This window comes from Chelonia mydas, chromosome 26 (genome assembly GCF_015237465.2).
Source record: "Chelonia mydas isolate rCheMyd1 chromosome 26, rCheMyd1.pri.v2, whole genome shotgun sequence".
Classification (NCBI taxonomy): Eukaryota; Metazoa; Chordata; order Testudines; family Cheloniidae; genus Chelonia; species Chelonia mydas.
This window is the reverse complement of record NC_057859.1, coordinates 7,495,602-7,512,120: the sequence shown is the minus strand read 5'-3', so window position 1 is coordinate 7,512,120 and position 16,519 is coordinate 7,495,602. Positions and strand designations below refer to the sequence as shown.

The following is a 16,519-nucleotide window of genomic DNA, read 5'->3' as shown; positions in this document are numbered from 1 at the left end:
CCTTGGATTGGGAAATATGCCAGCAGCACACTGTAGGACGTGCTGGTTTTTTAAGGTTTGTAAACTGGAATTGAGAAGGCCTTGTTATCCTTCTCTCGGAAGAAGTACTTACAAGGATGGAGCTAGTGTTGGAAACTAACCTTGGGAAAAGCATGTGATTTTTCTTGCGGGCAGCTGCTGTCCTGCCCGAGCCTATGAAGGGCACATGCCAGAAAGGGGCATTGAAATAGCCATAGGACCTTAGGGAGTTGCTTGTAAAGGCCCAGCAAATACAGCAGAGTACTCAGTGACATTGTCATAAATTAAAGGGTGCTTCGAGAGTCGGAGACAGGGATCAGATTGGGAAAAAAGAAAGATAGTTGGTACTTTTTGAAGCTCCGCCCACAAAATAAGCCCCACGTACACGATTCACCACAAACAGTAGATTGTGCAGATGCTTGACATATGCTTTATGGGCTCCAGTCACTCAGCTTTCCGTCGGTGGGGTCAGAACACACCCATGGATTCTGCTGGGCTCCTTCCACTTGGTGTCCCTTCACTCAGACCTGGTCCAGTGGGCTTCTTGCGCTTGGTTCCCCTCTGTGGAAGTTTCTCAGCTGCCCTGCTGGGCTCTCCTCAATTCCTTGGATTGGTCTGTTCTTGATAGGAGGGGAGGGAAAGAAGTGGTATCTCCCCACTTGCTGGTGGCATCAGAATGAGCTGTCACTCATAGTAGATTGTGCATGTCATCCTCCCTCTCACGTGTACATGACTTGATTGGGCAGTGAAATAACAATGCTGACATGTAAAGCGTCAGTGATCATTGGGTATTTGAGTTAGCTTTCATTGAGAAGAGTGGGGCAGAGCTATTGTTCAGGTTCTGCAAATGCAGGGAGATGGCACTGCACCAGTTCTATGAGTGTGAGTTTCTGCTTTTGAGGCGATCTCAACAACCGTTCCGGCTAGAGACTTAGGGTCTGACTGAACATGAAGTTGTTCCTGATTATCTACAAGTGTGGACACTCTTATTCCAGAATGAGATTTATCCAAAATGGATTAAGCGAAACTGGGGGAAAGTCGCTCGTATTCTGGAATACAAGTGTGCACATGAGGGGCAACGGCAGAATGGCTATTCTAATAAATTTCCAAGTGTAGACAAGCCCCTATTTGTATCGTAAATGAAAGCTTAGATTCTGGAGCATGAGAGGCAGCATAAAAGAGGTACTGGGTAGGGCATACCAGCTGAATTCATGCCTGCGCAAAAGAGAAACTAAGGAGGGCGACAGTGCATTTAGACCTAGCTCTATTATTGACTGTAAATGTTCTGTTATCAAACCAGTTATGTCAGAGTGAGCTGAATAGCTTAGGTGACCATCTGATTTGCTGACTAGCTTTTAACTCTTTTTACCCCGTTACCTGATGTCCACATACAATTTTTTTGTCTGTCCTTGAAAATTCAACAGATGTTTAGTGTGTGAAACTTGCTTGCCAAAGTGGCTTGTCGCAACCATGGTGAGCTGAAACACGAAGATTTCCTGAGACTTACAGCCGAAATTTTCAAAAGTGACTAGTGATTCTGGATGTCATACTATTTAGATACCCAATTTCGGACACCAGAAGTGCTCTGCATCCATCCTCTGAATATCAGACCCCTTAAGGAGGCTCCAGCTATGCACCCTAAAATACTAGTCACTTTTCAAAATCTTGGCCTATAAGCCTTTGGAGTAAGTGCATATATATATGCACCTTCTATAACCTGAACATCCCATAGCATTTTTTTTAATGGGTTGGGGTGGTAAGGATGTTGTGGCCACGGTTCAACTTGGGAACTGAACCTAAACCCTTCCCCCTCCCAACCCCCACCACCACCCTTCAGCTTCAATTGGAAGTGTTTCCCTCAGAGGTGGTTGCCTTTCATTGGTGAACAAAGTGAGCAACTTGGATATTTTGGGCATGTCCTTTGTGATCAAAGCCGCTGTATATATAATGTGTGTAAAATGGTTGAATTGTTCTCAGAACAGTTTTATATGATCTAGGAACCTTCTCCTGCTCTAAGATGTCAGAGCACAATACAAATATATACATGCCAATTCCTTGGGAAAGAACCATGTTGGGTAGTAGCCAGTTCCTTTCCATGAGTAATAGATTTGGATATTTAGCTAAATATATACACACACATATATATATATATATATTTTTTTGCTTAGTCCAAGATATATAACCTAAACTAGTAGTCTCGCAAGCAAGAAGAGAAATGGCACATAATGATGTATAGGCCCTCCAGAGAATTGTCATGAATCCTCAAGATTGGCACACAAAAAAAATTCCCCCTTTCTCAAATGGGATTTAGATTCTGTGGCAGTTGAAATGTGTATTATTAAACTCCTTAAGCAAACCTGAATGGTTCCCAGTGGAGAGCGAAGACATTCTAAGTATAGCCAAGACTAAATTCTCTGGTCTGGGTTTTCTCTACTCAATTCCCTCTTTATTAGCTCCTGTAATATTTAAACTTCATGCCATGCCATAATTATTTAATAAAAAGTAAATATAAAATGTATCTCAGTGGGGAATATGACCTTTTACCTTCATGGTGTTATACCAAAGACAGACACAGATAAACAGAAAATCTGGATCAGAGTAATATTCTGTGTCACTTGATGGTTTCATTCTTCTAGTGCCTGATGCTCTGATGCTGAAGGGTGCTGAGTACTGTTAGGAAAGAAACTAAGTGTTGGATAGGATGGGACACTTTCAGCTGTTGGCACTACTTCTTTCAAGTGATCATTTTTATAGGGCCAAGTGGCACAAGGAGATGGAAGATGCTGCCATTGAATGGGGACTCTGCCAAATGAGTTAAGGACATGTTAAGCATTGAACAGTACAAGGAATTTTTAGCAAGATTCTCAGCACTTGGTTGAGTTAATTTCTCATTTAAATCTCAATCTCATCACCACTTACAAGTAGGATTTTCACAAGCCACATCCTTAATTTTATTAGTAAACGTTGTGTCTGAGGACAGCCAAAGACTTTGGGTACTCAGAGATTTAGAGAAGTCAATGTTGGTTTCTAATATGAATTTTGAATTTGGGGGACATAGTAGAATTTTGGATCATCACTTGGGCCAACTGGCGTTTGGATAATCAGGATTTCATAGTAGGCATATTCCCCACACAAAGTGTCTGAACGTAAGTACTACCACTTGATAGGCTTAAATGTTCAAAAAGAGCTAATGATTTTGAGGGGCTCATTTTTTGGATTCCTGACTTGAGATACCTCAAAGGGATTGATTTTTTTTTCAGAAAGTGCTGAGCACCCACCCTCTGAAAGTCACCTGTTAGAGGTCTGGCATTAGGCACCCGAAATCACCACTAGCTTTTGAAAATTTGGGCTGCAATACTTTGTCTTCCAATGGACAACTACAAAGCATTTCACAAGCATTGGGTCAAGTCTTAGGATACTGACTAATCCTAACGGATTAGGCAACTTCAGGAGTAGACATGGAGGGTGTTGAGGTGAGGAATGAGGTACCAGATCAGCAATCTTAAGTAGATCCAGTCTAAAATTTACCTGCCTCTGTTCCAGGTATTATATGTTACCTTCCCTGTTCTTCTGCCCTCCCACTGGTCATGAGCTGGGGCTTGGTGCCAGCAACAATACATTAAGTAGGGGTTGTGGATGAGGCTGGCATAGAATCTGGAGCAGTGGGCTGGCAGGCAGTTTCAAGCTGTAGGTTCAGCGGGGATGGATGACTCTTCTGGCAGCCACAGGAAGCCTAGACAGGTGGGATGAGTTGCATTCATCAGATGGGAGGGAATGGGAAGAAAGAGAGAGTCTGAGATGGCGAGAGGGAGCCAGGTAAAAATGGAGAAGAGAGACAAGGAGCTCAGTTACCTTGAACTCCAAGGATGATTAAAGGATTCTATAAGCAAAAGCCTCACAAGCGTCCTGAGAGCTTGGTGGAAAGAGTGACGGAGAAAGTGACAACCAAGCTGACAGAGCAAACTGGTGGTCCAGCAATAGTAGAACCAAAGGGCCAGATCCTTAGTTGGTGTAAATTAGCATAATTCCATTGATTTCAATGGAGCTATGCCGATCTACCCTCGCTGAGGATATGTCTCCAAGGGCAAGTATATATTGCAAAGAAAAACCTACAACACCGAGTCTGAGCCTGTTGTCAGTTGACTCGGGTGTTTGGACTCAGGCTTTGTCTACATAGCAGTGTAGACATTCAGGCTCAGGCTGGGGGCTGGGCTCTGAGACTCTCCCTTAATTGGGGCCAATTTTTCGTTAAGGTTATGATGTTAAGGACACTGCAGGGTTTGGTGTTCCATTCAACAAGAGTTTTTCCTGTGACATCAGTGGACTTTGGATCAGGCTTCCACGGAATACACCTCAAGGCTTCATGTTTTGTTTTGTGGGGTTTTTTAAACCAGCAATTGCCTAAGGCTCACACTCAGGTCTGGCTACTCTTCTTTTCCAGCTTTAAATGAACCCACCATCGATTATGGTTTCCAGAGACTGCAAAAGGTCATCCCGAGGCATCCCGGTGACCCAGAGAGACTAGCCAAGGTAAAAGATTTACGAGCATTTCAAATTGCAACTTTCTTTTCTGCTGATATGTAATAAAGCACAGAGTGGTAAGTCAGATCTTACCATTACAGCCCATGTGTTGCATGTGGATTTTCTTTTATTGCCAGTGTGAGAATCAGTTCCATAGCTGGGAACCCACCATTGCAGACACCCTCCTAGTCCATATCTATAGTTTACTGCCCTTATCCACAGCAGCAGACCTTTGCACTCAACTGGCACCCCATTGAATTGTATAAGGATCCATTGAGCTGCAGGGATCTGCCCACACAAATCCAGTTTTAGGGGGTCCATCAGCAGAATCACAGCAGGAAAGAGGTGAGCTTTAAGGTTGCCTGCTTTGAAACCACATGGAACAGATACATTTATAATGTATAAAGACCCATGTTTATATAGCATCTAGCACATGGGGTTCTGGTCCATGACTGGGGCTCCTAGACACTATTGCAATACCAATAATAATAGCCATGCTTGACCCTTCCATTGTAGAATCTGAGCCTAATTTCTGATTATATTTAAAAGTAATAATAATTTTGTATAATTTGCCTGATGAAAGAAGATAATCATCATTAAAAAACAAACAAACCCTAAAACCAGAGATAATTAACAGCAGATGACAGAAACACTGAAGATGGCTTTGAGGAATCTTAATTGTTTGTTACAATTACTGAGAAAAAAGCATGTGTGTAATTTAAAGAATAAGGGTAGGACTTTCAAAAGGGGCTGAGTAAGGAACAAAAGTCCCCTTGGAAGTCAATGGGGACTCATGCTCTTAATTCATCTCGGTGTTTTTGAAAACCCCACCTTAAATTTTCTTATAATCAATGTTCTGAAGAGCAATTTCAGGACTATGGAGAGCTCCTAGACAGAAGGATGGCACACTTATCAGTTAAAGTATAAAACTGTGATTTATTGATGCTCTTACGTGTAGGTAAAAACTTCCCGAAGTGACTGGCGATGTTGGGTGCCCAACCTGAAAGGGGCTCGATTTTCAGTGGGTGCGTGGCAGCACTTTTTGAAAACAAGACTCCTTCAAAGTGTACCAGGTTGGGCCTCCCACAACACCAGTCACACTAGAAAATCTTGGCCCTGGTTTTTATTTCAAACAACAGATCAGGGCAGAAAACTGTCTTTTTTGGCGGGTGAGGGGGTCTCTGAAGGTTTGCCATTTCATACATCTCTTCCTCCTCCAGGAGATGCTGTTGAAAAGAGCAGCTGACCTAGTTGAAGCACTGTATGGAACACCACATAATAACCAGGTTAGAATGACTGCTTTTGTGGGGGTGGGGGGAAACCTTTTTCAAGGTTTTGTAAAAACTTCCTGAAGTTAAATTGACCGGAGGCTGTTGCTGTCTTGTAGGATATTATTCTGAAGCGGGCTGCGGACATAGCAGAAGCATTGTATAGCGTCCCAAGGAATCCCGGCCAGATCCCTGCTTTGTCTAGTTCTCCAGCTCATAGCAGCATGATGGGAATCAACTCCTATGGGAGCCAGTTAGGAGTCAGCATCTCCGAGTCGACACAGGGGAACAACCAAGGTAATGTCTGTTATACTGTTTGCACATATCCTAAAATGTGATTGTAAAAATAGCGTCAGGGGATCTCTGTTTTCATGTTGGTGTCTCAATTTCCATATCTACTCAGTTGAAAAGTAGACACCCGGCCGCCTTAATAGCTAATGTGTTGCTGGCAAACTGGACAAGCTAGTTTCTTTCTAGCTCATGTGTCCTCAACAATAAAGGTTCTGCAACTGGAATTTAGGTAACAACTTTTTTGGTGACACAGGAGACAGAATAGTGGCTCTGTAGGGCTGGAGTAAATCATACAAACCCCTTATTTTTGTCACCAAAACTAGAGCTGGGCAGGGACCTGGTTTCCTGTTTTGCAGGAAATGCCATGATTTTAAATTTTTTCCATTCTGTCCTGGACCAAAAACAAAATTTTGAAATTTCCAAATTTCGTTTTGGCTGATTCTGATTTTGACCTCTTCAGACTTTTAAAACTGCTTTTTATAGCTAAACAATTTTGTTGAAATCTACATGTTTAATTGAAAAACTGTTTTGACAAATTTTTGGCCTGCTATCCAAGTACAAGGAGCAGATCTGATGAGTAAATGCTTGATCCAAAGTCCTTTGACTTCAGTGGGTTTTGGAGCAGATCCTAAGAAGGGAACATTTTCAAAGCACCTCTTGAGTTAGGTTCAAGGGCTTTAAGTCACTTTTGAAAATGGGACTTCAGCTTCTAACTTTCACTGAAGTCATTAGGACTTAGGTGCATTTGAAATTTTTACCCATAGTCTCTTTTCTGGCAAACGTAAGACTGAATTCCAACTTCCATTCTAATTCACATTTTTCAGACATATCCATGCCCTCAGAAAACACCAAGACAGTAAATGCATCTACTACCATTGCGGAGAGAGGCTGAGAATTTTTAAAAGTTAATTGTTTCTTCTACAATGTTAACTTTGCCAAATTGCATGTATTTACTAGTGCTGTTTTCCTTGTTGAATGTGAACCTTAATGTACCATTGTTAGTAATGCGTGCCATAAAATACATGCAGCACAGCAGAGCTAACATCAGGGGAGCAATTTAAACTTTTGGAATGTTCTGACTGGAGTGCTTGATTTCTCAGTTTAACACTAGATTCCTGTAATATACAATCTGGGTAGTCTGAATGCACAGTTAGTTGGACACAATGTCCTCCCAGGAGGTGAAAGTCATGTCATATGAACTTATGTCCAGGTATATCCTGCCAAATGTAACTAGAAAGGTAATGTTACACAGATCAGCAGTAAGGTCTCAGCACTGGATATCATGAAGTCTTAACAAGCTCCGGAATGTAATATATAGAAAAACATAATTGTTCATGTTGATTTGCATTTCCTTTATTAATTTACCTGGATTAACTCAACTAGCGGAATCCAGTGATTTCCTAAATGGTAACTAACTTACATTAAATTAGTGGTGATGAAATTTTTCTAATGAAGTTTCTTCACTGAAAAATAATTGAGCCTAAAATGAAAATACAGAATTTTTTTTTAGCTTCATTCCTCTTTTTTTCCAGTCATTTTTGAAAACTGAAATTGTGTTTGATGGGGGAAAAAATGGACCAAAACCTGCTCCTACAGTATTTACAACCATTGTCCCTACTGGTCAAGTTGAGCCAATTTTTTCCGACTTATGTGGCCAATCTTTTCTCACACCGAGACAGACAAGAAGGGGAGGGTATATCCCAAAGTTGACTGCAGTTTCCCATTACTAATATATTTTGGTACTTTATTTTTAAGTGGTAATCCATTAATTATTTGGAAAGTATAACCTCAACCCACACAAATTACAAAACCCTTAAAAGATGAGCTTACTGTTTTTTTCAGATCTTGGACTCCAATTTCAAGTTTTAAACTATCAAATCTGATTAGGAAAATACACACACACCTCAAAAAACACAAATTTCTGAGAGTGTTTTAGGCCCTGTTTTAGCAAAGCATTTAAAGACAAGCTTCAGTCCCGTTAAATCAATGAAACTTGCTGAAGTGTTTTGTTGAATCTGGGTCTAAAAGAGCAATCTCAAAAGATTTCTTTGAGACTGGGAAAACAGAGAAAAGAAAAGTTTCAGGCCATATTCATTGACTCACTGTGAAATGTTTAATTTATTTCAGGTTACATTCGTAATACAAGCAGCATCTCCCCTCGAGGTTACTCTTCCAGTTCAACACCTCAGCAGTCTAATTATAGCACCTCCAGTAATAGCATGAACGGCTACAGCAATGTCCCGATGTCTAACTTGGGAGTTCCCAGTTCACCTGGATTCATTAATGGCTCTCCAACAGGATCTCCCTATGGAAGTAAGTGCCCACCTCTTTGATAGCAGACTTTTTTTTTTTTTTACTTAAGCCATACGTGGATCAAACTTTGCACTTACAGTGTCTTTCAAAGGAGGATCTCAAAGCCTTTACATCAGAGGCATCCATCAGGCCTGTCAATAATTTGTTACATCCTTCCCCTCCCAAAGTTACCATCAGAACTGTCCCCTGTGCTGGTAGTCTCAGCAGAGGCCAAATGCTCACTTATAAATACGTCTTCTATAATGTAATAGAAAAGGATCACATGTCAATGGTTTTATCCCTGCTCCATAACAAGATGGTTGTAAAACACCTGTTACAATTTTTATTAGAAAAGTGTAGGCTTTTGGAGTCCTTTCTAGACCCTCTAGGTGTTTCACCTGGCACTGTGAAAGCAGCCTACAGGGCATTATTCACCCAAATCATACTAAAGGTATGTCTTCACTGTGGGGTGTGATTGCAGTGTAGACATAGATAAACGCCTAACTCCCTTGGGCAACTTTAACAATCCAAGCCTTCCTCCCTCTTAGAGTAGAATGGGCTGTGAAAGCTAAACTACCCCTCTTGCCCTTAGAGGATATTGTGGCAGGTGGCAGAGTGGCTTTTACTACCATTGCCATAGTCTCTGTAATAAACATCCCTCTATAAAAGGAGGACTTCAGGCTCCAGGGCTGTTCAGCCAGTGCTACATTTGATTTTTTGGGGGGGAAAAATATCTATTGCACAGGATGGCCCCAACCTGAGACTATAAATGTATCATTCCAGACAGTCATCACAGAACTATGGCTTTATCCCCTATGTGTAAGGGGCTGCACAACGGGGAATTAATAATTGACCTGGTATTAAAAAAAAAAAAGCAGGAGCCTGCATTCGCTAATGGTTTGCAATATCAAATGGAAGGGTTCTTGGTTTAATTACACCAGTGAACCTCTCCTCCAGGCACACACACACACACAAATACTTCTGAAACTTGCCTCTTCTATTGTTTTTATGCTGGTAGAGTTTCAAAATGGCCAAACAGATGTTTTTCAAATTTTTACATACAGCCTTCACTTCCTGGCTGCGCTCTCCGTGCCAAGTTTCAGCTGAGGGAGAGAGAGAATTTTACGGCTGAATTATAAACCCCTGACAATAGGCGTTTATAATGAAATGCTGACAGACCCCTTAACTAAAGCAAATGTTCTCTTCTCTAAGAAGAATAGATGCAGAGTAAATTCCAGCTGCGAATTTGTGAGCAGGGCCTTGTGTGACGGGAAGAGGGCCTTTGCTTCATTTTGGTCTCTGCCAAGCTGCAGCTCTACTGATATCATCACATAATCCATGCTGAATTACTTGTAAAAGATACATTTAAAGTCACTTAATCCCCATGAAAACAATAAATGAATAGAATTAGCAGTAACTGAGACCTAAAGTGAGACCGAGTTTCATTTGAATCTTGAGCTATGAATGAGTGACACAGGGTTAGAGAGGAGAGGTCTGGGAGGCAGACCCCACTTCTGGCTCTGCTACTGACTTTCCCTGTCACTTCCCATCGCTGGGCTTCAATTTCCCCATCTGTAAAAATGAAGACAATGTGTCCTACCCCGAAGTGAGGCTTAACAGGACCCTGAAAAGCGCTGCAAGCATCCTGGCTGAAAGCTGCTCCAAGTGCAAAGCATTTTTTCTTTTGTTAAAATATAGCCCAACGGGTGAAATTCTATGGCCTGTGTCATGCAGGTCAGACGAGATGATCATAATGATCCATTCAGGCCCTGAAATCTTTGAATCCATCACAGTTTTTGGGCACTTGAAAACAATGTCATTGCTGTTAGAACAGTGACTTAAGTTTAAAAGTAATATGCATAATGTTCAGGTGGAGACAGAGCCTGCTCCCTGTTTAGTAGTGAGAACAGGATTGGCCCCTACAGCGTTTTGCTGCAATGACTTTAGACTTCAAGTCTGAGTTCTTTGGGTTCATACAAACCTCAGTCCACGCAGACTGAGTTTATCCCTTGCCTCATACTTTGAAATGCAGTTTGGATTAACAGGTTGCTTTATTGTGCATGTTTCGCACTTCCAGAGTTAACATAATGTTGCAGGGCTTTTTTTTTTTTTTTTTTTTTTAGAGGGGAAGAGGCCAAATCAGCTATTTTTGTCCTCCTCTTCCATTGGGGAAAACTAAAAACCTAAATCGGTTTCATTTCATTTTGGTTGCTAAAAATTGCATTTAGATTTAATGGTTTCAGAGTAGCAGCCGTGTTAGTCTGTATCCGCAAAAAGAAAAGGAGGACCTGTGGCACCTTAGAGACTAACCGATTTATTTGAGCATAAGCTTTCGTGAGCTACAGCTCACTTCATCATTGCATCTGATGCTCAAATAAATCGGTTAGTCTCTAAGGTGCCACAAACAACTCCTCCTTTTAGATTTAAAACTTTCCTTTTTGGGGAGGGGATATGGTTACCATTATTTGACCGGCCCTAACCCATCAACTTCTCTAGCACCAGATCCTCTTTTGTTTCATTCAACCCAGGAGTAAAAGAGCATTATCCTCTCTAGCTCCTTCATATTAACAGTTCTGGGCTATCACTCTGCCATTTTTTCAGCTCTCCCCTGAAAATATTATTCCCCACGCTTATACTTAATTTTACCTTAGAAAAACATTTTGGGGTACGATTTGTATGAAAGCAGTAATATTACATAAAACCGCATCTGCTTCAGACATACGTATCAGCGGAGCATGGTTAGCTATTTGGGATAGAAACAGTTTCTTATTAATATTATTTTTATGCTCTCACAACTGAATCAAGGTGGGAAAACAATGTATTGCAATGCAATTTTACCTCGTCTCTTATCAATTCCATTGCTGAAGAAGATCACCTCTTATTTTGCAGTAATGTCTTCAAGTCCAACAGTTGGCTCTTCCAGCGCTTCTTCCATCCTTCCATTCTCCTCCTCCGTCTTTCCTGCTGTCAAACAGAAGAGTGCCTTTGCCCCTGTCATCAGGCCCCAAGGGTCTCCCTCCCCTGCCTGCTCGAGTGGCAATGGAAATGGGTTTAGAGGTAAGAAATTTAAAATTGATTTTCAGCCTGCACAGATGTAGCAGACCCTGTACTGTAGGTAGGTGTAGCAATGCCATACAGGGCCAGAATGATCTTGTGAGCGGTGGGAGCTATGCGGATTTACAGCAGCGCAGGTTCTGACTTGTGTTTATGTACAAAAAAGATTCTCAACATCTCAAAAGAAAGCGCTACAGATAAACTCAGCATGTGGCACCCAGGGCCTTCTGTGTTGTGAGAAATTCACTAGCCTTTTTTCCCCCCCACCACAGAGGTTTTGTAATGCAGTATCTTAAATTGCTGCATTTTGAATTTATTTTTAAACTAGGCGAAGGACACCTAGAGCTTATGGATGGGATTCCTCTTCTCGCCCCATCCTTTAACCTTTTTTTCTAAATAGAACATGTAGATAGCACTGTAGACTTCAAGAAAGTGACCTTGATTTCAATGGAGCTATGCTTGACTCACTTAAGTAGTAGCGTAGACAGAGCCTATGCCGGTCTAACTTATGTCACTCAAGGGGGTGAATATTCCACCCCCTTGAGTGACATAAGCGCTCGTGTGCACAGGAGAGGTCTCTCCCATCCGCATGGAGCGTCTGCGCTGCAAATGTAGATATGCCCTAATTGCATTTAAATACCAGCTCTTTTGAAAAGGAGGGCTTCTCCCTGACCTTTAAGGACATTTAAATGTGCCCACAGCTCTATAGGAAGCAGCCAGTTTCTTAAAACTTGCTGTAGGATTTAGGCTCATAGAGGGAATTGAGCCCTACAGTGCATTTACAGCCTCTTTAAAGGTGATCTGCAAAACAAATGTGAACATTGAGATAAGAATGGAAAGCTGTCCTACATTCCTTTCTCAACAGGCTGTTGGGGAGAAGTGAGGCACGCACATACATACACTCCAACTCGTCATTAAAAAAAAAATTATACGTCCTGTGAAGCGATCTGGCTCCTTCAGGATTCATTAGCGATACCCTAGAAAACACGGCTTTGGGACTTCAGCCATGCCAAGACTCAGTGGTAATTCCAAACCGAGCCATACAAAACACACCTGTTTGGGTGCGTTATTAATCCCTACCTAGGCCACAGGGAGTGCACATAAATTTCCTTATTTTATAAAAGAATCACACCCCCATATGTGCATCAGACAAAAATAATTATATTTTTAAAAGCGTGCTGTAGCTGTTAAAAAAAAAAAAAAAAAAAAGGCCACTTACTTGAGAGACTTCATGCCTTTAATACAGGTCCATATGAAGCAAGTTAGTTTCAGTGAGATTTCCTGAAGGTTGGCTGTGTCTTCTGGTAAACAGAAAGAGATAAGTACATTTCATGAAGAGGGAGAAAAGAATACAGATAAGTTACTTCTCTCCCAATCAGTTTAAAAGAGGATAAAAGGATTTGAAGTAAATACTTGAACTGTAGGTAAATAAGGCTTTGTCTACACAGAAGTTATACCCATTTAAAATCAGCGTGCGGATGCCTTAAACCAGTTTGAGTGCCTCTTTAAATCACTCTTAAACTGATTTAGCGATATCAGATTACACAGCTCTAGAACAGATGTAGGGCTTCTCTACACAAGAAAGTTGCACTGGTTTAATTTAGGATGTGAATTTAAATTGGTGCAAACCCTTATGTAGACATTTTTATTTTAGTTTACTTTGAACCTGTTCCCCATAGACTAGCGCTTTACTGAAATAACACATGTTTGCACCAGTTTTAGCAAAATCTGTTTTTAAAAAGCCTTAGGGCTTGTCTACACCGTAGTGCAGACTACAGGGATGCTACACCCTAACAGCTCCATGTAGAATTAAAAGGTACCAGGTTCACGTTGACGTAGTCCTGTTTGAAATGGGACTACACAAGCCCTTTGGTAAACTGCTCCAACTTGTGTAGAGATAAGGCCTCATTTTAGGAAGTCCCCTCCCATGTCGTAAGCTACTCAAAACAGTGATTGTCCCACTCACCCTTTGTAGCTATGTCAGCCAAAGGAAAGAAAAGTATATAAAACAAACCAACCACCTCAAGATAGCCAACACCACTTTGCATCTGCACTAGGTTCTGACCTCTTACAGCTGTATTAAGCTAGTAGGGGTCCACCCCAGGCTGCCTCAAAGTAGCTAACTCAATTTTTACAACACATTTTTTCCTAGTCTACACATACCGTGTTTGTCTTGTCTATTTAGACTGGATGCTCAGTTACACTTCATATTAAAGTTCCATTTTTAAATTGTTCATTCAACAGGTTGCTTATATCCGTCCATAACTCATATTGCTCAATGTCTGTTCCATCTATTAGCCCTTCATCTGTGAAACCTTACTGGAACGTGTGACCAGAAGTATTTTGGGTTGGAACTCTCTCTCTCTCTCATGGGGGTCTCCATGCGCTTTTTGTACAAGTCCCAGTGTGGATGCAGCTGTAGCAATAAAGGGCACCTTTAAAGTGGCATAGCTTATTCCCTTTCCATGCGGTAATAACTCTAAGGGGAAAAACCATCTTTATACCAGTACAACTGGATCTACACCATGGGAGTGTAGCTACAGTTACACATAGTGTAAAAGGTGTACTGCTGTATGTACAATGCCTGGCACAAGAGGTCCCTGTAGGCAATACTGTAAATCCTAACCTCAAGAAGCATTTTAATTTTCAAAGAAGGGTAGAAAAGCTACCTCTCTCCTTCATCCAGCAATGAGATGTTAGTGCTCGCAGCCAGGATCCTTAGACTGGCTGCAGTTTTATAAAGGTGCCTGTCTACCACTATATAACTTTAGTATACTTAAATTTATACGATACGGGTTTCACATCAGTACAGTGAAACTAGTACTAAAAATTGCATATAGACCAGCCCTCTGGCTATGCTGCAATGCAGATTTCTAATCCCTTGCACAGTAATGCCATTTAAGGAGCCTCATTGGGACCCTCCTGCTGACTTTGGGGGACTGTCAACACTGTGGGAATGTTCATTTGGAAATTAGGCCACGGGTCTGGATCCTTTCCAAAACACAAGTTCCCCGGAGGCAGGGCTCCTTTGTCAACATTATTTTAGGGCTGGCCTACACTAGGATAAAAGGTATCTTTTTAAAAACACATTCGCAAAAATGTTTAATGCATTCTAAAACCCTAGTGTAGACTGGGCAAGTTGAACTCTAAGATGTTGGGTTCACATCCACCAGTTAACACATGTTCTAAAAATGTATATTGTATTGTAGCTTAGTAAAGCCTGATCGAACTCCCTTTGTAATCAATGGCATTCTTTCCATGAGCAACTTCAGTGGATTTTGGATCAGGCTCATGGAGATAAAGTATATAGCCTAGCAATGAAAGCACAGGCCAAAGAGTCAGATGTAGGTTCTATTCCCAGCTCTGATACTGGGCAAATTATTTGACCTTATATCCATCTCAGTTTCCCCATCTGTAAAATGGAGATAATACTTACATCCCTCACAAGGCTTTTTGTGAGAGTTAATGTAGGGCTTGCCTATACAGGAGCTATTCCTGATTAACTCTCTGCATGCATGTTCTTATTCCAGAATTAGTGTCCACATCAGAAGTTAGTCAGGAATAGCTACTGCGCTTTAAATTCACACCCTACCTGAATTGCAATTAACTTCTCTGTGTAGACAAAGCCTTAGTGTTTGTAATGCACCCACTAGTGCAACTCCACCTTACCTGTCAGCTAAGTGCCTTTCAGAATCTGGACGTCCTGTCACTGGTGGAGTTTACAGCAGTGTTCGCAATGGTGGGAAATTTTTGCCAGAATCCCCTTGCGGTCTTCAAATGGAAGCTGCTAGAGAGGACAAAGTATTGTTTTAGAAAGCATGCCCCTACCTTAAGGAGTAAGGTTAGATAGCAATCCCACGTGCTTCTTGTACAACACAAAGCTGAGAGCCAACGCACCCAAGCCATGCGGGGATACCCTCAGATAACCCCATCCTGTGCCATGTGTTCCTGCTTACATCTTTCCATCTGCTATACATTCCCAGTATATAACAGGACACGATGGGGTGGAACAAGCAGCAGTCCATCCTGAACACCATCCAATTCTAGACACACTCCAGATTGATAGCAGGCGAGCCCGCGCTGAAAAATTGCATGCTGATTTCATGTCATACGTCAAGCCAGTTTAAAAACGGCATAGGGAAGATATAACATGACGTGACATCAGATGGCATGATGAGTACACTATGCTTAATCATCTCATCGCAGATGTAAGGCAGCTGATAGGAAAGCAAGTAAATTGGAAACTGCTGGAACACCGACTGCCTCGATTTCTATTGGCCAGCTCAGGACATTTCAATAGAAAAAAAATGCAAGGAACAGGAGGCAACCCTCGTAAGGTCTGTGGTTCAGTTAACCCGCAGGACCCTACCCAATCTAAAGGGCATTCAAGTCTTGTCTACACTGTGGAATATCCCCAACTCAGTCATCGGCATAGCTGCAGAGAGTCCCAAAGGCCACCCATTGGGGTTGACCCCAGTTTGAAGAAGAAGTGACTTGTTCAGGGTTGCAGAGCTGGGAACAGAACTCAAGTCCCCTGATTCCCCATCCTTTTCCAGGTTTGCCCTGGGGGCTCAGCAGTGATGCAGCTACACAGATTGTAAGCTCTTTGTTTGCATAGTGTCTAACACATGGGTGACCTGACACAGGCTTCTAGACACCACCACAACATACACATCAATAATACACCTCTCACTGCTTTAATCCTGAGCATAGACAATGCCTTCAGCATGTTACAGGTTACCAGCCATGGGGTTTGTTCTCAGTTCAGGCTGTCCAACCATCATAAGGAAAGATTTTTTTTTTTTTTTTTTTGGTCAAAAATGCAGTTTTTCGGCATGTTATTTACATTTGAAATATAGAGGGCTGCCAGTATTTTTCCCCAGCTTCTTGATTATAGAGAGAAGTACTGGGAAATCACACTTCAGAACACAGGGGATCTTAACTAAGGGGTCTTTTCTCCCAAGGGCTGTTTAGCCATTGAAACGATTAAATGGCCATGAGCTAACACTTAAAAGTTTTAAAACAGTCTTCATAAAAAGATTCCTCCTCCCTTTACTGTTGCTCAGTTTCACTCT

General features: G+C 41.7%; 1 protein-coding gene and 1 long non-coding RNA gene across 2 annotated transcripts in view; one reads left to right on the top strand and one right to left on the bottom strand.

Moving 5' to 3' along the window:
- Window positions 1-16,519, top strand: part of EBF2 (EBF transcription factor 2) — a 175,497-nt gene that overhangs the window by 150,730 nt on the left and 8,248 nt on the right. The window contains exons 11-15 of the mRNA XM_037886163.2: window positions 4,460-4,548; window positions 5,760-5,825; window positions 5,927-6,104; window positions 8,226-8,411; window positions 11,280-11,447. Of these exons, the coding sequence (XP_037742091.1) occupies window positions 4,460-4,548; window positions 5,760-5,825; window positions 5,927-6,104; window positions 8,226-8,411; window positions 11,280-11,447 (687 nt within the window). The remainder of the gene's footprint in view (window positions 1-4,459; window positions 4,549-5,759; window positions 5,826-5,926; window positions 6,105-8,225; window positions 8,412-11,279; window positions 11,448-16,519) is intronic.
- On the bottom strand, window positions 11,234-15,209 carry LOC122463862. The gene is made up of 3 exons (XR_006287522.1): window positions 15,114-15,209; window positions 12,664-12,745; window positions 11,234-11,351 (listed from the first exon to the last, which is right to left on the bottom strand). It is a non-coding gene; the product is annotated as an uncharacterized LOC122463862 (long non-coding RNA).